This window comes from Pagrus major, chromosome 22 (assembly GCF_040436345.1).
Source record: "Pagrus major chromosome 22, Pma_NU_1.0".
Taxonomy (NCBI): Eukaryota; Metazoa; Chordata; class Actinopteri; order Spariformes; family Sparidae; genus Pagrus; species Pagrus major.
In genome coordinates, this window is record NC_133236.1 from 2,684,871 (window position 1) to 2,707,941 (window position 23,071).

Here is a 23,071-nt window from a genome sequence, read left to right on the forward strand (position 1 = left end):
TATTTTCATCCTCAAAGTGTGGTCGAGCCGTTTCAGATGGCAAACAGACACTTTAAGCTTAGCAGCTACAGTGAAGGTTTCAGTTTAAAAAAATGTGTAAATAACATCTTTTCAAATCAGTTTCGTATCTCAGGTCTTCGGAGTACTTGTGCTGGATGAGCTATGTGTAGGCAATTTTTTAAATTTGTTTTTTACATTTTAATACATATCTCCATCTACTTCAGTTGTTCAGGAGAATGCTGCAACACTCTTTTGCTGTGAAGCTCCAGAAATGTTTTGTGGACTACAAAACTCCCCATAACTTTCCATCAGCATGAGGGTGAGGACTGTAGATATTGACTGAATTTTCATTTTTAGGTCAACTTATTCTTTATTAGCATAGTTGAGGATTTCTTACTACTGGAACATTAGAATTCCACCTTGTAAAGTAAAACGTTGGTACTTGGAGCCTTCTGCAGCTTTCTGGAATGCAGTAGAGTAGAGTAGAGTTGAAAGAGGTTTACAGGAGATGATTTATAGGTAAACTCCACATGAAACAGTTGAATTCTTTGATAGCGTCCGACATGTGGGAACCAGGTAAGGAATTCTTACTTCTGGCTCCAGTAGACATTGATTGTTTGGCTTCATGTAAAACCAGGGTCTAGTTGCTGACCCACCAGTCTCTATTAAGATCAACAGGGTGATGTTGACAATGCAGGACAGCACAGTGCAGCACCTCAACGTCTCCCCTTCTCTGCAGCTAGCCTCCCTGCCTCCTTCTGACCAAGAAAGAGACACATTGTTTGTGTGAGTCATCCGAGCTTCTGTATCTGGCAATGAATAAAGTACTCATCAGTGGAAGGATGTCACTTGTAGAGAAGGTAGTGACAAGTCCTTGAACAGAGTGATTAATTCCTTTCAGTTTGGTTTGATATCCAGCTGAGCGCCTTTCAATCGTCCCGTTGTTCTTCCAGACACCATGTTTCATCTTATCAATCCATCAGTCGAGCTTAGTATAGTATATAAATTGAATTCACTGCCTCGAATGCTCTTTTAGCCTTTCGTCTTTATTTCTCTTGCCCATTATCACATTTTATTTATTGTTGATGTAATCTTCCACTGTCACATTCACTTAAGAGCTATGACTTAAATGGGTCTTTACACACCCACAATCTGCTGTCTTTTATGTTCACTGAGCAGTCATTCTGTTTCTATGCAATTTTTCTATGCTTGTTCACTCAAGTCAACCAGTTTCATCTGAACCACCCTGATGTCTTTTCTTTCTCCTGTCGTTGACAGATTATAGATAATGGGCTGTGTGCAATGCAAGGATAAGGAAGCAACCAAACTCACAGACGACCGAGACACCAGCATCTCCCAGGGAGCAGGCTACCGCTATGGGGCCGACCCCACACCTCAGCATTACCCTAGCTTCGGGGTCACCGCCATCCCCAATTACAACAACTTCCATGCCCCTGTCGGACAGGGGCTGACTGTCTTCGGGGGGGTCAGCACTTCCTCTCATACCGGAACCCTTAGGACTCGTGGTGGGACAGGTAAGGGACATGTGATGTTAGTTAGGAACAATCATGATCAGAAGTGTGAAAACCACTGACAGCTTCAATTTTGGTCTTGTTTGCACTTTCTAGTCAAATATAAAATATCAAAATGCTCCCTTAAATGTTTAAAGGGGCAACTGAAATCCAGTCTTTGGAGTAAAAACAATAAACATGTTGTAAGATATGGCCAGAATTACTTTCAAACATTCAAAAAATGAACATCAGAGTGAGAAGGCACAATAGTGTTCATGTTCTATCAAAGACATCAATGTACTGTGTTGCAGAGATGTCTATTGAAGTTAGCATGCTAACCAGCTAGCCACAGAGTGTCCTCTCGCTCTCTTTTGGTCTCTCTCTCTGTTACTTCATGCCTCTGCTGTCCCCAGCTGACGTGTATTCACGTCCCCAGAGTCAGAATCCTGGTCAGAGCTGCTGTAAATCACCTCTGTACTGTATCACCTGTCTTCAAAGTGATATCTGTCGGTCTGGCTGTCAGGCTGTGTTCAGTCCCAGTCTGGTGTCCCACCGTGTTCCCTCTCAGGCTGCTAAACACACCTGAGCTGAGCCCCATTTCCTGTGGGGACTCCCCACATGATCCAAAGGCACTGTCCAAACAAACTCTAGGGCCACTGGTTCCATTACCATGAGCTAATTAGCTTTTGAAAAAAATGAGCTAACAGTTGGTAGCTGCAGCCAGGGATAGCTAGCAAAGAGCTGCAGTTGTGGTTTACTTTTGGTGATATGCAGACAAATACTCTCTTTACCAACTGGTAGTGGTAGTTTGTATTTGTCAATCAAAAATGGAAAAATGGAAACACTCAGAACTGTGAATATACAACACAACTGTTGTTATGAGCGTTTGCCAATCATTTTCACACCACTCTCGCTAATGTTGCCACTGTTAAAGGGACTTGGGGCAGGATCAAGAAATAAGACTCAATAGTGACTCGCCGGCTGTTGCGGCCGTTAGGGTAACTGCAGCCATCAGCCGAGCCGGCGTGGGACCGCTCATGAGCTCTTCACAACATTGCAGCTGATGCCGTCTCATCCCTATTCGTCAGACGCTTGACGCTTGGTCAAGTGCCTTAATGTGAGATGCCAGACTTGTTTTGTATTTTCCAAGTCAATGTTATGACGGTAACTGAAAGTTGTTCAATAATCAAGTCATGATCAAGTGCCCCTCGCGTCGATACCTGACGCAGGAGGCTTCCCCTTTGCGTTGGTCTTATCCGCTACACATGAAGCAGCCGGGAAGCTGCTCGCTGTGTGTAGCGACACACAAGCGCAGCGATTTACCGTTACGATCGATGCAGTCTGAAAGGCACGGGCGAAAGCAAAGACGGCATATCGGGGGACAGAGAGATCGTCTCTGATACGGGATTGCTGTGTGTTAGCGGCTAATGTTGCTACACATACACAAACAAACCGTTAGCCTGTGGCTACATCCAGCTGCTAACGTCACCTCCCGGATAACAGGTTGGGCTTTCGGTCCCATATATAAAGGGACATATTTCTAACTATTCGGTTTCAGACTACAGGACCGTGGAAAATGCGCAGTCTGTAACTATTCAGTGTTACACAGCGGTGGACTAAGTTACGTGTTTGCAGCTAACGCTACTTTGCACGTTAGGTCACTCCGAGTCCTCCGTGATCTCTATCAAATCAAGCTCTAAACATGACCTGTAATGTTTTCTTACCTGGTTACTAGGAAATGAGCCATGTCAGCATCTGTTTTCAGTCCCAATTCAAGTTGAAGCTGCCTCCATGAGTCCAACACGTATCCGATGTGTATTCAGGTGCCAGCCTGCTTTGCTCGTAATTTTGTTTCGACTCAGACATGCCGCTGATAAAACCTTTGTTTTCTTCTTAGTATGACTTTTTAGTGGACTTTGTGTGATGGCGGGTCGTTTGCTGGCTGTAGCAGAATCCATTACTACCCAAACACTAGTTTGGGTCCGCCGCGTTTGTTTACTTCCCGTATCCAAGTCGAAAGCCGGTCGAGGACGCGCATTCAGTGTCATCTGACGTCACGTCCGCAGGACTGCGTGGGAAATTCAAGCCCGAATTGCAGTACATTATGCAGCACACAGCCTGTTCAAGGCAATGGAGAGATACGTGGGTGGGCTCATTCTTTTTGGTTTTGAACGCTTCATCACCCATTAGCATTAAAAATCTTAAAATGCATGTTTATAATTTCACAGATCCTGCCCCAAGTTCCTTTAATGGAAAATATCTCTGATAAAAAGTTGTCATTGGCACTGGTGAAGAGGCAAAGGTAAAAAATAAGGAGAAACTGCACTAAATGTATGAAATCATGGATACTACAGTGACATGGTCACAGGGCTTTCCTTTTTTTCTCTTCTCAGGCAGTTATTCACTTAGTTGAACAGCCAATCATAATGATTTCTCTCATCACATTCAATGTGTTCAGTCAGCCGAAATGCCCCTGAGACAGGGAGACAAGGGGCAATGGTGCAGGACAGCGCTCAGGTCATGGTTTGTCATGGCCCTGAAAAGCAAAGTAGGACATTTGTAAGTTCCTGCATCAAAACTTAAAAGCAATCAAAGCCATCAATGAATATTGGTAATTTAATATCAAGTGCTCTGAGAGACACTAAGAGCTAGCAGAAGAAATTGGTGAAGGAAATAAAAAATCTGAAGGGTATGTCTCTGTCGGGTAAAGTATCTGCAACACATACTGAAGTGTGAAGGTTGTTTCTTTTCACTTTATTCCCACGCAATTACACATTACAGCATTCTATGCACCCAGTGGAAGCTCACAGCCGCCCACACACATACACCTCTGTATGCAAAAACCCTCACTCTTCAGGATTCTTTGTGCAGTCAAAGACTTCCTATGGCATCCCAAAATCCTTACCTCACAGACTCCGCTACAGCTCCACTGCCGACCTCAGCCTGGCCCGGTCAAGAACGTCCGGCCGGCATTAGCACAGGCCTTTGTGTGCTGTGCTCATTGTTCAGGTGGAGAATACTCCTACTCAGGATATCCTTTATGTTTGGCTGTGCCCAGGCTGCTCTGCGTAGGAACTAATTTCCACTCAACTTAGCAGGAGTTCTTGCCCTCAAAGTGTGGATAGATAGATAGATAGATAGATAGATAGATGGATAGATGGATAGATGGATGATAGATAGATGTGTTCATTTTTGGTTATTCAGGGTGGTTATTGCAGAGGGGATGAAGAATTTTTTATAGATGTTTTACGGGCCAGTGGAACCTTATAACGTTTGCCTGATGGCAGCAGCTGGAAGCAGTGGTGGAGGGGGTGAGAGAGGTCTTCTGTGATCAGGGTGGCCTTCCTGATCACAGACCGGCTGTACAGTTCTGAGAGGGGGGTTTGTAGTGCTCTGATGACTTTGCTGGCCTGGTTAACTGTGCGGGAGAGTTTGAGTTTGTGTTTGAATGAGAGGAAGCTGTACTAGGAAGAGATGTTGAAGGTGAGTATGGATTCAATGAGAGACTGGTAAACTAAAGTTAATACATGTGTGCTGACCTTGAAAGTCTTTAATTTCCTCAGCAGGTAGAGGCGCTGTTGTGATTTTTTGAAAATGGTGTCTGCATGCTGAGAGAAGGAGAGGCAGTTGTCCAGGTCAGTTCCAAGGTATTTAAAAGACTCAACCGGCTCCACAAGCTGACCCTGGATGCCGAGTGGTTTGAAAAGAGTGGTTGCTGACTCTCTTCTGCCCCCACAACACAGCTCTTTGTTTTTTGGACATTTAACTCAAGACACAGCTGGTTAAAAATCTGGGCCAGGTTTTCAACAGCCTGCTGATACCGGTCCAGAGCAGTTTTGTCAGTCAGGTGAGCCACCAGGGCCATGTCGTCTGCATAATTAAAAAGGCTGATTCCCTCACTGTCACAGGTGAAGTTGTTCGTGTACACAGAGAAGAGAATGGGAGATAAAACACAACCCTGGGGTACACCTGTGTTTAAAATCAGCTTGTTTGATTTAAAACCATTATAAAGCACCTGTTGTGGCCTGTGATCCATAAAATCAGTGTGGGATGAACTTGGAGGTCTAAAAGAGCATAGAGCAGGGTGTCTATGTGCACAGTGTAAAAAGACGAGGAGAAGTCCATAAATAAGATCCTGGTGTGAGGATGTGGAGAGTCCAGGTGTTTAGTGACGGTATTCAACAGTGTGAGACTTGCGTCCTCGACACCCCTTTTGCCCTGTAGGCAAACTGAAGAGGATCCATTTTGTGTGACAGCAATTTGGCCAGGAGGTCACACAGGACTCTCTCCATGCATTTGCACAGCATGGACGTCAGGGCCACTGGTCTGTAGTCTTTCAGCTCCTTAGCTGGTATCTTTTTGTGGATGGGAATTATGGTGGATTCGTTCCAATTATTGGGGACGTTTCCCGAGTCCAAAAGGCACTGAAACAGTCTAGTGAACACTCCACGTAGCTGAGCAGAGCAGTCCTTAAGTACCCTGCCTCTGAGCTTGTCAGGGCCAGAGGCCTTATGTGGTTTGTCTCGGTGAAGGATGGAAGTTACCTGCTGCTCAGTGATGGTGATGGCTGGGTGGGAGGAAATAGAGGTTGAGCAGTCGAAGTTGGATGGAGTGCTATTGCTGTTGAACCGGGCGAAGAAGATGTTGAGTTGTTCTGCAAAGGGGGCGGGGTCCGGACGGCTGACCACTACGGGTTTGGGGGCTCTGTCCATCATGATATTTTCTGCGCTGTATAATCCAAATCAAAAAGGAGCTGAGAAGAGTCTAGCTTTTTAATTTTCTGCTGTTGGGGAAATGTGGACAGAAACTGCCCCTTCCTCTCAACTTCTGCTATAACACTGCTGCCCAGCTTGTTTGCCTAATAGTCACAATCACTCCACACAGTAGCACTATAGAGGAAACCAAACCGCAAGGCATCAGACATCTTATTCATTTTCAGTTGACGTCGCCAAGTGGAATTTCACAGCCAGTCCTTTGACTTTGTGTAACTAATTGAGTGAAACTCAGTAGATAACTCTAAAATGAATCAATATACGTAGCACCCACCTCTGCTGACCTAATGGAACATCGTAACAGTGCAAACCCCAGCTGTGATGCATTATGGGCGTTATGTTGTGAAGGTTAGAAAAGTGTTTCAAGCAGATACTGTCTTTATAACAGTCTAATCTCCCTTTTTTGTGTTAGTTATCACATGAATAGCCGCAGGTTCTCTCTATCTACAGTCTCATCAGCAAGAGCCTCACATAGCCTCTTCATATCAGCACTGTTTGCCAGAATGCTTCAGCCAGGTGAGAGCTGAAGTGAAATTAACTTGAATAAATGCGATCAATAGAGTTTAAGTGTACTTTGAAGAAGTGCACATTCAAGTTCCATTTGTCAAACACTCAGAGGCATGAAACAGCTTAACAGCTTCAGAGGCATGAAACAGCTTAACAGCTGCAGCCACCTCAGGCCTGAGCAAAACACTTTTGCTGCTTTGTGCTGCTTTTGTGATATCTCACACTTAGGTTAGTTTGATTTGTCTAATCTCATAAGTTACTGAGATAGACAGCGATCCAAGTCTTTAATAGAATCATTTATTACATTGTTTTGGCCATCATTCCTATTGGGAATAATAACGTTGGACAGTTGATTTTGGCAGCGCAGCAACATTGTTAAAATGAAGTGTAATGATGCAAGAAATACAAGCAGTCATACGATGATCTTTTTTTTTTTTTTTTTTTACTTTTTTTTATTTATTCATTTACATGCACAAAGAACATGAGATCATCATGGGTGTTACAGTTAAAATCAAAGTGTTATTTTACACATACATCATCGTATAATGTTATACTATTCAAGGTGCATACACAATCCATTTTTCCCAGCGTTCAGTACATTTCTCCAACTGAAGTCTTAAAACAAAAGTAAGTCTCTCCATACAGTAAATTTCTTGAATGATCCCACGCCACTGGTCCAATGTTGGAGGGTCTAGTTGCAACCATTTCCTAGTTATAGCTTTCCTACTACTTGCCAAGCATATCTTCAATAAGTATTTATCCTTCTGTAGGACTGTTTCCGGTATTTTACTGAGATATAAAGTAACAAAAGAGAAATCTAAATCCACCCCAATTATTTTATTTATCTCAGTAGCCACCTCTCTCCAGAATGACTGGATTTTCGGACAGGCCCAAAAAACATGAAAGTGATTAGCTATAGAGGTTCCACATTGTCTCCAAGCCTCGGCTCTGTGTGCCTGTTTGCAGTGCTGTTATTTTAGGAGTTATAAAAAATCTCACTACATTCTTCCAGCCGAACTCTCTCAGTGATCTTGAGTTTGCAGTGGTCGCTTGTGTCTCACATATTTCCATCCAGATCTCTTCTGATATTTGTGTTTCTGACTCCCTCTCCCATTTTTGTTTAATGGATAACGTAGAATGATTTTTAGAGGCTTGTATACTTCCGTATATTCTTGAGACCAACTTTTTATTGTCTTTTTTTTGGTATGCATCATGAAATATAGAAATCAAATTGTATTCCTTCTCCTCTTTGACCTGTAATTTTTTATTATAATAGTCTCTGACTTGCCGGTATGCTACCTAATTCAAGACCCCAGCCTGTTTCTCTATTTGTAACTTCCTCAAAACCTTAAACCATAGCTTAAGAGTGAATAAAGTCCATCGATTCAAGCTGTTATAATGTCTTTCAGCTTGGCTTTTATTTCCTATTATAGATTATATTGGAATTTGTATCCGTGTAATTTCAAAGCTTTTCCACTTGGATTCATAATTTGGAGCGCACCAGTATACCAAGGGTTTCAATTGCGCAGCATAATAATAATCCTGTAAGCATGGTAAAGCTCTTCCTCCCTTCTCTTTTTTCAGCTGCAGTGTCTTGAACTGAACCCTAGGTCTTCTACTGTTCCAAACGAACCTTGAGATCCAGGCATTCCACTCATCAAATTGTTTTTGGGGAACCTCTAGAGGCAAAGACTGGAAGAGATAAAGAAGCCGTGGCAACACATTCATTTTAATTATTTCTATTCTATTACTCATATCTAATGGGAGGAGGGTCCATCTAGAGATGTCAGATTTGATCTCTTTATTAATGAGGCCGTAGTTGTTTTCAAAAAGTTTTGACATATCTTTAGTAAGGTTTATTCCTAAATATTTTATTTTGGGCGAGTCCCATTTGAAATTATATTTCCCTTTTGTATCTGAGTGTGGAGTATAATTAAATGTGAGGGTTTGTGTTTTTTGACTATTTAGCTTATATCCAATATGAATTATATTTATTTAGCAGGGACATCAATTTAGGGATGCTTGAGTCTGGGCTTGTAATAAAAAGCAGAACATCATCTGCAAACATATAAGTCTTATGTTCTTCTCCTCTAATCATAATCCCCTTTATCTCAGAGTCCTCTCTAATTGCTTGAGCCAAAGGCTCAATAAATAACGCGAATAGGGTCGGACTCAGGGGACAGCCCTGGTGTGTCCCTCTTTCCAAATAAATAGTTTGCGACAGGTGTCCATTGACCCTGATCCTGGCTGTTGGAGAGAAGTATAACGCTCTAATACATTTAATAAAACCGTCTTTGAAGCCGAATCTTGCAAGTACCCTGTATAGATATTCCCAACCCACCGAGTCAAATGCCTTTTCGGTGTCTAGGCTGACCAACATTGCACTGATATTTTCCGATGGAATATGACTCACCACTTGTAGTGTTCTCCTTAAATTATCCTGTGTCTGTCTATTTAATACAAAGCCTGTTTGATCTAAGTCTACCAGCTCCGGGACAATGAATTCCAGTCTCTTAGATAGGATTGAAGCAAATAATTTATAGTCAACATTCAAGACTGATATTGGTCTGTATGAGCTGCGTTCCTTTTTATCTTTTCCTTCTTTCGGGATGATAGAGATAACTGCTTCCTTCCATGATTGGGGGGCTTCCCCTGTTCTCAGTGTATGATTAGAACAGTTAAGCAGAACAGGTGTTATTTGAAGTTTAAATGTTTTATACCACTCGGGCGGATATCCATCTGAACCCGGAGCCTTATTAGCTTTCAATCTTGAAATGGCTTTATTCAGTTCTTCTGCTGTTATCTCAGCCATAATTTCTTTATTTTGTTGTTCTTCTATTGATGGTAGGTCTAGTGAACTTAGAAAAGACTCTATTGTTGTAATATCTGCCATGGCCGGTTGGGTATATAGGTCTTTATAATATAGTTCAAAAGCACGTTGAATATCCTCTGATTCACTGCAAGCCTTTTGTGTCTTGGGGTTCCTGATCTTATAAATCGTATTCTTTCCCCGTTGTTTTCGTATCCTCCAGGAAAGTAGTTTCATCGCCCTAGGCCCCGTCTCATAGTACCTTTGTTTGGTAAATTTAAGTTGTTTTTCAATTTCTTCATCATATATACCATTTATATCTTGTTTAATTTTATTTATTCTAGTTAATATCTGAGGATCTTTTTGTTCAGTGTGTCTTGATTTCTAATGACTTCATTTCCTCTTGTAATTCAACAAGTCTTCTCTGTTTTTCCTTTTTCCGAAAAGCCGTGAGGGCAATAATTTTACCTCGAACGACTGCCTTTGCTGCGTCCCATAAAGTATTTGGAGACACCTCTCCATTATCATTATTTCGTAAATATGTTTCAAATTCCTGTTGAATCTGTTTCTGTACTGTTTTGTCATTTAAAATGCTCGTATTAAGTCTCCAAAGTGTATTTTTCCGTTGATTAGTTAGATGCAGGGTTAGGTACACCCCTGAGTGATCAGATACGTCCCTAATCCCTATTTTACAGTCCCTGACTCTGTGCCAGTCTAATTTATATATAAATAAATAATCAATTCGTGAATATACAGAGTGACATGGGGAATAATAGGTGAACTGTTTTTCTCTTGGATGGGACTCTCTCCATACATCAATCAGACCCAGCTCTGCAAGCATCCGCTGGACTAAAATGTCATTTGGACTTTTCTTTTGACGCTGATTAGATGTATCTAATTTAGTTTGAAGCTGGACATTAGGATCACCACCAAAAATTAGAATTCCCTGTGTTTCCAAGACTATCAATTCAAATAATTTCTTGAAAAACATTTTTTTGCTCCCTGGGGGCCATACACATTAAATAAAGTTACTTTTTCATTGTCTAATTTGCCCTTTACTAAAACAAATCTCCCTTCCTTATCTTTCACTTCTGAAATAAATTCAAAATTTACTGCATTAGGGATCAGTATAGCCACTTCCCTCCTATGGCCTGATTTATGAGAAGAGTAATAGGTATTTTGAAATCCAAGTTTTTTTTAATTTTTCATGTTCTAAAGAAGACAGATTAGTCTCTTGTCAAAAAACTACCTGCAGCATTTCTCGTTTCATTTTAGCTATAATTTTACTCCTTTTAATCGGATTATGCAGCCCATTGACATTTAGCATGACTATCTTATATTCCTGATGATGCATAAACTCTCTCAAACTGTGTACACCTGTGTAACATTACCCATGATATCCCAAACAAGAACAATGAACAACAAAACAGAAAAACACAAACACGATGATCATTTTTATGCCTCTGCACTGGCAAGTGCCCTGCCCAGAGGCATTATGTTTTACAGGGGTTGTCCACCCATCCATCCATCCATCCATCCCCCAGTCTCATTCTTGTGAATGCAATATCTCAAGATCGCCTTGAGGGAATTTCTTAAAATTTGACACAAATGTTCACTTGGACAGATTAAAATTATTTTAGGAAAAAATGATAAAGTTATGGCATTTTTTTTATCCAAAAGATCAAAGGTCAATTTCAGTGTGAAATAATATTTTGCAATAAATGTTCTGGCCATTATTCAACGCAACAAGCTCCGGAACAGCAACTTGGTGAGGTCGAAGTCTTAGTATTTAGTGCATTAAAATGAATTACATAACCAGAGTACTGTAGTTTCACACTTTGGTAAGTTTTTACAATTTTCCACAACAGCTCTATTGGTGTGTGAGTGTGAAACTTGTTTTGTCACTACAGAAGCCAAACGCATTAGGGAGGTTGTGGATATCGTCTTCATAGAAATTGTGCAGAAATCTGAAATTACATTGAAGATTTTTGGCATAAAAAGCACTGAACAAAACTTTCCAGTGTGTTTATAATCATATGGATGCTATTATACAGTGTTTTGATTGACTTGATTATTTTGGCCATACCACATTACTGTTGTTTGGTCTTGGATTAGGATTAGGATTAGAAGAAGTGCTTGGATTTGTCTCTTTTTTGAGATTTATGTGCTGGCGTCAACACAGAGTGTTTTATTATGAAAATTAACCGTATGTTATGTTGTTGTTTCGATGTGTGACTTCCTGTCTGCTCTGTGCTGAATTCAGCTGAATCGATGCGCCGTGCTCTGGCATCCGGGGGGTATTCCAGAAAGCGGGTTTTGTGAAAACTCTGAGTTTGTTAACCCTGAGATGAGAGAAACTCTGAGTTTTCAGTTCCAGAAAGAGAGGTAACTTAAACTCTAGGTCTGTTGCTGCAGTAACTTACTCTGTGAACCTAACCTGCTCATTGGCAGGTTTACCTGAAGAAACCCTGAGTCTGACGGAGCTGTCTGACAGCGGCTGTCCTTTCCTTCTCAGTCCGATCATGTTGAAGCAGAAATAATTCACATAGTTTTACACCAGGAGGAGAATTTAGATTCATTTAGATGAGCTCTCACTCCCTGACGAGGACTGAACCGAACAGTAGACCGCTTCTCATCAGTCCGTCATTTATACTCTCCGGCCGCACAGCGAATATCAGGCTACACGTCATCGCTGACGTGCTCTCAGATCTGAACAATCCTCTTCGTTTTTTGTTTTTTTTAATCACTTCGCAGGTTAATCAATCACCTTCCAGCAGCCAGAAAAAGAGAAATAACTCACATTTCATTTGGCTTTCTTTATTTCCCACAGATAGCTACAAAAGTAACCATCAGTATAGCCTATTGTATTTTTTCCAACAACGTAATTTCAAAGTCCGTGTTTCTAGTTTGCCGCCGCCTTGAGTATAAGATTAAATGACTTCTAGTTCAATCTGTAGACAGTAAGTGTGTGTCTGCCTCTAATGTTGGGTCCTGGGGGTGAGTGACGCCCTCAGCCTCTGGTCACCCAGCGACCTGACTCAGGACCAGCTCCTCTGCCTCTGGCGGACATGGTGGAGGTGAGCACCACTTCATGTTCATCTACTCAGCAGGATGTTAGGTCACAGATGTGTGTTAAACAGCATCTGTTGGTGGTAAAAGCTACTACAAGTTAAAATATCCACTGAATAAACTTTTACTTTGTTTAATATGTGAAATAAATCCAAAGTGAGGAGCCATCGTGAGACTGTTTTTATATTTCATTTTCAGCCGATTTAAATTAAATAAAATAGCCTCAAATAAAATAAAATAAAACATTGAACAACATTCAACCACTTCCTCAAAGGCTAATATAAAAGAAAGTGATGTTAAATTCAAAATGAAAAGACGACCGCATCTAAAACTCTGTCAGTGATTTTTATTACGGCCGCAGCCGTGTTACTTTTTTTTTTCCCCAGAAAATGTCTGCTTCCTGTTTTCTCCCCTGTTGCCATGGTGAACCACACTATCGGAGCTCCATTGATGATGGCTTTTTACTAGTCGTCAGGCACGAGCTCAACTCAGAGTTAACATACTCAGAGTCGACTGACCTAACTCAGATCAGCTGTTCTGGAACGGAAAACTCAGAGTTTCACTTCACAGGTAAGTCAACTCAGAGTTCAGGGTTAGGCTCAGAGTTTGTTGAACCTCCTTTCTGGAATACCCCCCCCCCCCCCCCCCCCGGCAGAAATGGAAGCCTTGTGTATCTGCCAGGGGCGTCGCACCCGTGGGGGCTGTGGGTGTTCCAACACCCACACTTTTTCCGCAGTTTTGCACAAACGCCTTACTACAGTCGCTCAGTTTCTCTGGCCGGTCTCTGTCTGCGCTGCGGATGCCTCCTCTCCCCCTCCCTCTCCTGTTGTTGCTTCAAACATGACACCGGCTTTCAGTGTGACCGGCTGATGATTGGCTGTTCTGCCTTAAGTCCCGCCTCTCTTGCTGTGTTAGATTTATGGTTCAGCTCGTGCTGAGGAGGCGGGAACTAGCCATAGATATACATATATATACATAGACGCTTCACTGAGCGCTGAATCATACGTCGAAGTCAGTAGAGATGGGATTTATGGCTCTTTGAGGGGAGCCGGATCTTGGTGAGCCATTCCTTTCAAAGAGCCGTTCAAAAAGCTGGCTCATTTGACTGATTTTTATATTTATTAAGTTTTAAGAAGCCAGCCTGGTGGTAACTCATTTTATCTTGGAAGTAATCACTGGGAGGTATGATGGGGTGAGATATGGAACAAAATAATACAAAATTAGATATCCCACCAATATCTGAGTTTGAATTATTCTGAAATATTGATTATAACCTCATTTGACATGTGTGGACTAGATTTTAAAGTCTGATCTGGATTCATTGTAAATATTCCACAAGGTTGCACCATATCACTCTGCTTTGACAGTGACATCACTATTTTGGATTTACCCTTTGTACAAATTGTTTGTATGTGTGTAAAGCTACCATGACTTGTTATTCATGCAACACTGTGACCTTAACACTTACAAATAAACATTAAAAAACAAAGCAGGCTACAATGAATTTCCGTGCAAAAGAGCTTTTAGTGTAAAAATTTCCACACAATTTTACACTACTGTAATAAAGGCTTATTATAAGATTAAACATTTCACAAGAATATTTTGATAGAAAAACAAAACACATTTTACAAAAAATAGATAAAACTACAACAAATAAGAGGAAAATATTAACATACAGCCCACTATTACTACTAATATAAAATCTGCATATACTGGTGGACTGTCCTGGGGTGCATTTTGCTGCTTTGTAAAAAGAAGTTAAACCCTGAGGAGGACTCCTGAACTGTCCTTGGGTGAATAGCAGCCTATACCTGAGCATCAGTGCAAATTCTATACAGTTATTATTTTTGTTCGAAAAACTTAGAAAACAACTTGCAACACGGTACTTCAATTACAAAAAATATTTCAAGTATTAAAAAAATAGATAAAACTAGAATAAATAAGAGGAAAATATGAACATAAAGCCCACTATTACTACTAATATTAACTCTGCAATGGACTGGTGGACTGTCCTACAAGTGTGTGCAAATGAGCTCCTTTTAGAAAAACAGGAGATGAGCCCCTTCAAGTCTTAATTGAACAATAACAAAATGCAGTGTAAACAAATACAAAGCAGTTCCATACTTTATGGTTTCTTCTACCTGTCCCTCTTGTCCTTGGGCAAATTAGCGTTAAGGAAGACAAGTGATCTGACCTTTGCAGGCTTGAGGCGACTTCTCTGAGATAATTTGCCCGGTTTTCGAGAATATTCTCTCAGAGGGAACTGATGTCACCACAACACACAGCTTCTTGGCCATCAGCTTGCTAAGCCTGGGGTACACAGGGACCCAATTTTCCCACCACTTGAGGGGATCCTCATTTTTTGCAACAAGAGGCTCCTGTAGGTAGGCTCGCACCTCCATGACAGCATCTGCCGTGGGATTCCTGGCTGATACTGTTCCCTCTACCTGCTCATAGGGGTGGGAGATATAACAATGGGAGATACAACAATTTATGAGATTGTGATATTAGACTGATGTCATCCTAGATTTCGAGAAAAAATTGTGATCAATTTTGCCACACTTACATCCTCATGGAAATAGCTCCAAACAATTGATTCAGCAGCGGCCGCACTGCCTGCTCCTTCCACTTCGACTGGTTGCTGGATGGGTTCGCTGCTGCTAGGACTGAGTCTTCCTGCTGCAGTTGATATCCTCTGGAAGGTCTCATCTGCAGTTTTGGCATCAGCGAAAGCCATCCTCTTAAATCGAGGGTCAAGAGCAGCAGCATCTGCAAGCATGTGGTTTGATTCGATTCGATGGAATCTAGCCGACATGCTTGCACAAAGACAGTTGACCATGTCTTTTGCTGCCTGTGTTGTTGCCCTCCTCCGGAAATCGTTTGTGGCTCTTTGCAGTCCCCTGGCCAGCAGTATGACTTTGGAAGCCGTCACGTAGCTAGTGAGAAAAAAATAAATATTACTTTAATGATACAATTATAAAGTTGATAAACAATGATAAATACTACAATGTACTACACATATCTATTATGGTACCAAATCTTATAATTTAGTATCAGGTAATTTGCATGCATGCTATAGAAATCTACTGCTGACCAGCTGAACAACATACCTTTCTGCACTGAGTTCAACAGTAACCTCCTCAAATAGCTTCAAGATGGTTCACATTTCCTGCACTGTAGTCCATTCTTCTTGGGATAAAAGGCGGACTGGTGCATTGGTGACGGCCAGGGTGGACACGATGGGATTTTTGTTGGTCAGAAAACTCTGCAACATGTAATATGTTGAGTTCCATCTTGTGACACAGTCTTGTTTGGGTCGTAGTTCACCCATCTTCATTTGGAGCTGTGTTTCCTTCAGTTTTTGCGCAGCCACTGTGCTTCTGTGAAAGTATTCCACTGCCTCTTTAACTTTATCGATGATAGATTGTGGACCTTTGAGGGCATCTCTGACCACAAGATTAATGGTATGTCCCAGGCATGGAAGGTGGGTCCATCCTGTTATTTGAATGGCCTTTGTAATGTTTGCAGCATTGTCACTTAAGCAGCACACCACTTCCTTATCAATCCCCCACTCTGCTGCAACACTACGAAGCTTTTCTGCCAGGTTGTCTGCTGTGTGCCGTTCATTGAATTCAAAAGTCCAGTCCAGTAGGCAGGAGGACATGTGAAAATCTTCAATAAAGTGGCATGTTACAGACATGAATGAGGTAGTAACCCTTGATGTCCAACAATCCGTTGTTAGGCATACTGCTGACACTTTGGACACCCTTCTCCTAAGTAGAGCCCGACCGATAAAGGATTTTTAAGGCTGATACCGATACAAATATTTGGTGATTTAAAAATCCGATATTCCGATATATCGGCCGATATATATATATATATATAAAAAATTATTTATAGTTATTTATGAGTCCTCACTGAAATAATATGATAATGATAAATAAACTTGTTTGTTTTATTGTCACAACAGAACAGAGGAACATCAAAATTACTAGCTAATTCCGTTTCACTCTCGGCTTACACGTAACAGCAGCAAAACTGGACATGGTAGTCACAAATTTTGTCATGCTTATTTGAGTTAAGAGAACTGATGGGGATGTTCTTTTAATTGTTAATCAAGCAATGTATTTCTCGTGACAGTTGCCAACTTACCAAGAACACACTTCACCGATGATCTCAGTTGTGGATAACTGGTTAGCTCTGCCCGACTCTGGCTGGATCAGCTGGTTGTCGGGTTTGTGGCGTTCTAAACACGAGTGTTGCCAACAGGGACGTTGTAGAGTGTCCTCTGGTGGACAAACTATGCAACGCCAACACTCATAACATGGTTGAAGGGTGTTTCGTCCATTTTTATTTTATTTTTTAAATATTCATTTATCGGCCATTATAAATGCCGATACCGATAGTTTGGAAAATGCCTAATATCGGCCGATAATATCGGCCAGCCGATATGTCGGCCAGGCTCTACTCCTAAGTGATGCTGCTTCTCTCTCATACATTTCAGACACTCTCTGGGTTAGTACCCTCCTACATGGAGGAATGTAGGAGGGGTTGAGAGCATAGCAGAAGTTTTTAAATCCCCTGTCTTCCACAATTTTAAATGGCTGAAAATCAGTGGCTATCATCTTTGCCAGCTCTTCATCTATCTTCCCCTGTCTCAATGGGGTCAAGGCAGGAGCTGTATAATACTGACTGAGCGATGTCTGCTTTGTTTTTGTGGTAGCAGCAGGAATGCTTTTTCCAGGTGCCTGGTCAGGCAAAGATGTGGGCCCAGTGGTGTCAGAGGCTGCTGTAGCTGTGGCTAGAGTAATGGTAGCACTGGTATGACGTCTAGCACTACTTGATGTGGAGGCAGGGGAAGCACTAGCATTTTCAGTTCAATGGAGACTTCATTGTCACTATTGCCTGGGTCAGTTGGCTCTCTTCTCACCTCTGCCACTTTCACTGTTGGGTGTTGTGTTTTCAAGTGTCTATGCAAATTATTTGTCGAACCGGACTTAAAAGAAATAATTTCTGACAAATATTGCATTTTGCCTTACTGTCAAGTTCCACAAGAGAAAAGTGCATCCAAATGCTGCTCCGTTTCCTCTGGCTCATTTTGTCCAAACGACGTCACAACACATGATCAGACTGACTGTCCTCCTCCTAATTGAGACCGTCCACTGCAGCTGCTCTGCTCTCCGAGGCAGGGGCAGTCACGTGTTTCTGTTTTTTTTGGGTTTTTTTTACGTAAAGGTAGCGTGCACAACTCAGGTGGCGTCATGCTACATTTGCATATCTAATAAGCACCGTGCAGCTAAGCTGTGCTCCTCCCCATGTAACTTTTTTTCCCCTCCTGTTCTCTGTCCCACTCAGGAGAGGGGCAAAGGAGGAGCTTTTGTGTGCATCTGCGTGAAACACACACTAATATATATATGTATATATGTATATATATATATATATATATATATATATATATATATATATATATATATATATATATATATATATATATATAAAAGAACGGTTCCCAGCTGCGACTCGGTTCCCATCGTTCATGTTAACGAGCCGTTCAAAAGAATCGGTTTGTTCGTGAACGTCACAACACTAGAAGTCAGTGGAGTGAACTTTATAAAGCTCCTTCTACAAAGTGCTGTAAGTTAATGCCTCTCATTTACACATTCACACACGTACGAATATATCTGGGAAACAGACAGGTACCAAAAACAACGTCTGTAACGTTCTCTGATGATTATAAACGTTAACTACTCCTTATATGTTTAGTAAACAGGTAGGCACCAAACCTACGTATGTATTTTTCTAATGTTTTTATGAGTGTTTACAGCTGCCAATGTATGTAACTCTGTTACTGTGATGATAAATATTGAATCTGTGTCTATAATAACCAGATCCTGACATGTAAATGTGATATCTGTGGGAATAAAAAGCACTGATGTTTACATTACATTTTACATTTAACTGATTTTGATGAATCGTTTTTATATCCAGTGATTTTAACTACTTAAAATGACAATCATGGAGACAAAAAAATAACAGTCTGCAAATCAAAAATAAAAAAATAAGACACTGCAATCAGCTGGCTGGCTTTTACATAGAGCAGGTCACTGAAGAACATATATATATATATATATATATATATATATATATATATATATATATATATATATATATATATATATATATATATATATATATGTTCTATATATATATATATATATATATATATATATATATATATATATATATATATATATATATATATATAACAGCTGTATATACAAGGAAGCACATTGAAGAACATATGTATATATGTCTATGGCTGTAAACACACAAAACATTAGAAAAATACATACATGGGTTTGGTGCCTACCTGTTTGCTAAACATATAAGTAGTTAATGTTTATAATCATCAGAGAACGTGACATACCTTGTTTTTGGTACCTGTCTGTTTCCCAGATATATTTGTACGTGTGTTAATGGGTAAATGAGAGGCAACAAGGATGTGTGAGACACTCCATCTCACTCCTATTGCCTCTCCTCGAGTCCGTATCCCACCTCAGTGCTTCACAGGTAGTGCTCCTGCACATGTACATGCGTCCCCTTCTGACTACTACAGGACTGAATTCTACAAAGTTCTAGATGTTGTTGACATGCAGTTTAGAGAAAGATTTGAGCAGGAGGGAATGCAAATGTTAAGGCATCTAGAACAAGTTCTCTTAACTGGAAAGACCACATCCATCCCCCACACTTTTGAAAAGCTTGCTACGCCCCTGGTATCTGCTACGGAAGTGTCTGGACTGCCAGAGCTGTAACAGAGTAGATACGCAGCGCAGCCAGTGGAAGTACACACATAGACTAGAGTGAAACCTATTGGCTCCGCTGCTGAGGCAGAGTGGAGACAGACTGAACACTGATCTGGTGGAATTTAGGGGTTAGTAGTATATTGATGTTGAAAATAATTATGATGCATACTGTGTATATACTGGTATTAGATCAGTATAGTAAGTCCAGATAAAATGATATCGGACCATCTCTATAAAGTAGTTCAGTGCACAATGGAAAAAATGGGAACTCGTGAAAGAGTTAAAAATTCAGCTTGATATAACTTCTCAATAAACATGTTCTGAAGTGAGCGCAATTTTTTTATTGTCCATTTCGAAAAGCCAAAGAAATTCTCAAAGGCAGCCCCCCTCAAACCTGACCACTATCGCTGTAGGAAGAGTGGCTTTCAGATGCTGTTAAATAACTCAACAAGCACTTCATTTAAAGCCTCACTTCAGTGTATTTTTGCCCTGTTTTTATAATTAATATTTTTCTGAGAAATAATTTTGTGCTCAAATATAAAAAATGTAAGCTGTAAACTGAAAAATCCAACAATGACATGTGACTATAGTAGAATCTGCAAGTCATATGTCATCCTCCAAGCTTGGACACTGAGTTTGAGAAGCCATAGAAGCAATGCAATTGTTCCCAAAATGCGAGCCATTGGCTCAAGTGTACATGGTAATAAAAGAGTGGCGTGGCTCCTTTTACAGAATAGGGCAGTATTTAGTTTGTGTGGGGGTGAGCGAGAGCGAGCGAGAGAGAGAGAGACGGCAGTTGCGCTTGGAGCAGGCAGGTGTTGGTGATCAGAGCAGAGGGCATGTTAAGCAGAGTTGTCTAGTGGCAGTAAATGTATATAACAGGTTCCTGATGGGAATGTGATAAATTATCACAGTTCACAACAATCCATCCAATAGTTGTTGAGACGTTTCAGTCCCAACCAAAAATGTCAACTTAGTGGTGGATCTTGAAGAAAAATCAGAGGATCAACAAGTTGATTCATCCCCTGGGACCAGGGGATATTTGTACTGAATTATTTGCCAATCAATCATGTAGATGTTGAGATATTGCACTGGATAATTGAAAAATTTGACATGCTGATGGCATCAGATAAAAAAAAGTCAGGAGTTCACCAAAGTTATTATGATTTATCCTTTGGGGAACAAGGATGTTTGAACAAAATAAAATTGCAATACATCCAATATTTGTCAAGATATATCACTCTTGAACAAACTGGTATCCAGTGTTTTCCACAAGCTGAGAATTTACTTGTGGTGGTGGTGAATGCCGCAGCGTTTGACAGTGTTGTGTGTGATATGAATAAACTAGTCAAAAAATGCTTATGAATAACTATTTTTGGCCTATAAGTTGCTGGCCTTGTACAGTTTTTGATGTTTATCATACCACGATGGCAGGAGGGAGAGTAAGGTCGGCAGTCCTTGGCTCTGAGCTCCTCAGTCCAGGAATGGCTCACCATCAACTACAGTTCATTTGAATTCGGATTTTATCTACCCGGGCGTGTCTTAATTTACCTGGGCAGGTCGCCCAAGTAAAGCTTATGTATGAGAAACACTGGTATTGCTATATATTAATAAAGATACTGATGATAATGGCAAACTCCAACAGAACAAGTGTCCAATGCAGAGACATGACCAGTTAAAATTGACATAAAAATGTCATGATTGGGAAACACCTTATATGAATATTATTTGCTTCCCTGGTGGCCTGTTTCCATTCAATTTGAGCATCAATCATTACTTAAAAAAGTAAGTTCCCATTAAATTCAACATGACCTTTAGACTGGTCCTTATCTTCTCAGTGTACTGCAGCTACTAGTGCATCAGTCTGCAGAGTGGTGACATTGTTTTCATCCCTCCTGCAGGAGTCACCCTCTTTGTGGCACTTTATGACTACGAGGCACGGACAGAAGATGACCTCAGCTTCAGGAAAGGAGAAAGGTTCCAGATTATCAACAGCACGTAAGTCGCTACAGTTGCTTATCATACAGCCTGCACTTGAAAAAAATGCAAGTTTCCTATTTCATCACTGACGGTGCTGCTGCAAGGGGAGCAGACAGGGTGTCAAATTTCAGCTGAGGTAAAAGTGGTAGCTTGTACATGGGGGAAAAAACGTGGTTAGGTTTCATAATTTGATGTTAAACAGACTTATTTTGGCCTCCAGCCAGCTCCATTTTGCAGAAGTATAAAAATGTAAATAACCTGGCAGGCCCAACATTCTGCAGAATTATTTTACATGTACAAAAAAGACACAAGTGGCAGCAACTTTTTATTGGAAACAATATTTAAGAGGAGCAAAGCATTTTGATGTTCTCATGAGGTAAGTGGTGACTTGAACATGCAATTTGACAATGAGCAGTAAGCACAGTTTATTTAAGGTCCACACAGGGTGAGTGTGTGTGTGAGTGATGACCTTTGATTCTAGTGGGTGAGTGATAGGTACAGTCTGATAATAGTGAATGAGTGAGTGATAGATACACTCTGATACTAGTGAATGAGTGAGTGAGTGAGTGAGTGAGTGAGTGAGTGAGTGAGTGAGTGAGTGAGTCAGTGAGTGATACTCTCTGATACTAGGAGTGAGTGAGTGAGTGAGTGAGTGAGTGGTACACTCTGATACTAGGAGTGAGTGAGTGATACTCTCTGATACTAGGAGTGAGTGAGTGAGTGAGTGAGTGAGTGATGCTCTCTGATACTAGGAGTGAGTGAGTGAGTGAGTGATACTAGGAGTGAGTGAGTGAGTGAGTGAGTGATACTCTAATACTAGTGAATGAGTGAGTGAGTGGTACACTGATACTAGGAGTGCGTGAGTGATGCTCTCTGATACTAGGAGGGAGTGAGTGAGTGATACTCTCTGATACTAGGAGTGAGTGAGTGATGCTCTCTGATACTAGGAGTGAGTGAGTGAGTGATGCTCTCTGATACTAGGAGTGAGTGAGTGAGTGAGTGATGCTCTCTGATACTAGGAGTGAGTGAGTGAGTGAGTGAGTGAGTGAGTGAGTGATACTCTAATACTAGTGAATGAGTGAGTGAGTGAGTGATACACGACCTAAGAGTCAGAAAAACCAACACCGGTTCCACCTGGACTCTACGGACATAGAACACACACACAGCTACACATATTTAGGACTAAACATCACATCGACGGGAAATTTCAATCTGGCCATTAAAGATCTCCGAGACAAGGGCAGAAGAGCTTTCTGGACGATAAAAAAATCCTCAAACATAGACATACCTGTCAAAATCTGGATCAGAATATTTAAATCCATAATTGAACCAATTATATTGTACGGCAGTGAAGTGTGGGGCCATCTCATGAACCAAGACTTTGAAAAATGGGACAAACACCCAATCGAAAGCCTGCACACAGAGATCTGCAAAAGCATCCTCAAAGTCCACAGGAACACCCCCAACAACGGATGCAGAGCTGAATTAGGCCAATTTCCCCTGTTAATTCAGATCCAAAAAAGAGCTATAAAATTCTACCAACACCTCAAAGCCAGCGAGCCCAGCTCCTACCACTACAAAGCCCTACAATGCCAAGAGGAGAGCAAAGACAGGAGTCCC

General features: G+C 41.1%; 1 protein-coding gene across 3 annotated transcripts in view; it reads left to right on the plus strand.

Annotated features, from left to right (window-relative positions):
* Positions 1-23,071, plus strand: part of fynb (FYN proto-oncogene, Src family tyrosine kinase b) — a 161,082-nt gene that overhangs the window by 96,641 nt on the left and 41,370 nt on the right. For all 3 annotated transcript variants that reach the window (XM_073492829.1, XM_073492831.1, XM_073492830.1), the window contains exons 3-4: positions 1,279-1,535; positions 21,373-21,469. In XM_073492829.1, the coding sequence (XP_073348930.1) occupies positions 1,289-1,535; positions 21,373-21,469 (344 nt within the window). In that variant the 5' untranslated portion in view covers positions 1,279-1,288. The remainder of the gene's footprint in view (positions 1-1,278; positions 1,536-21,372; positions 21,470-23,071) is intronic.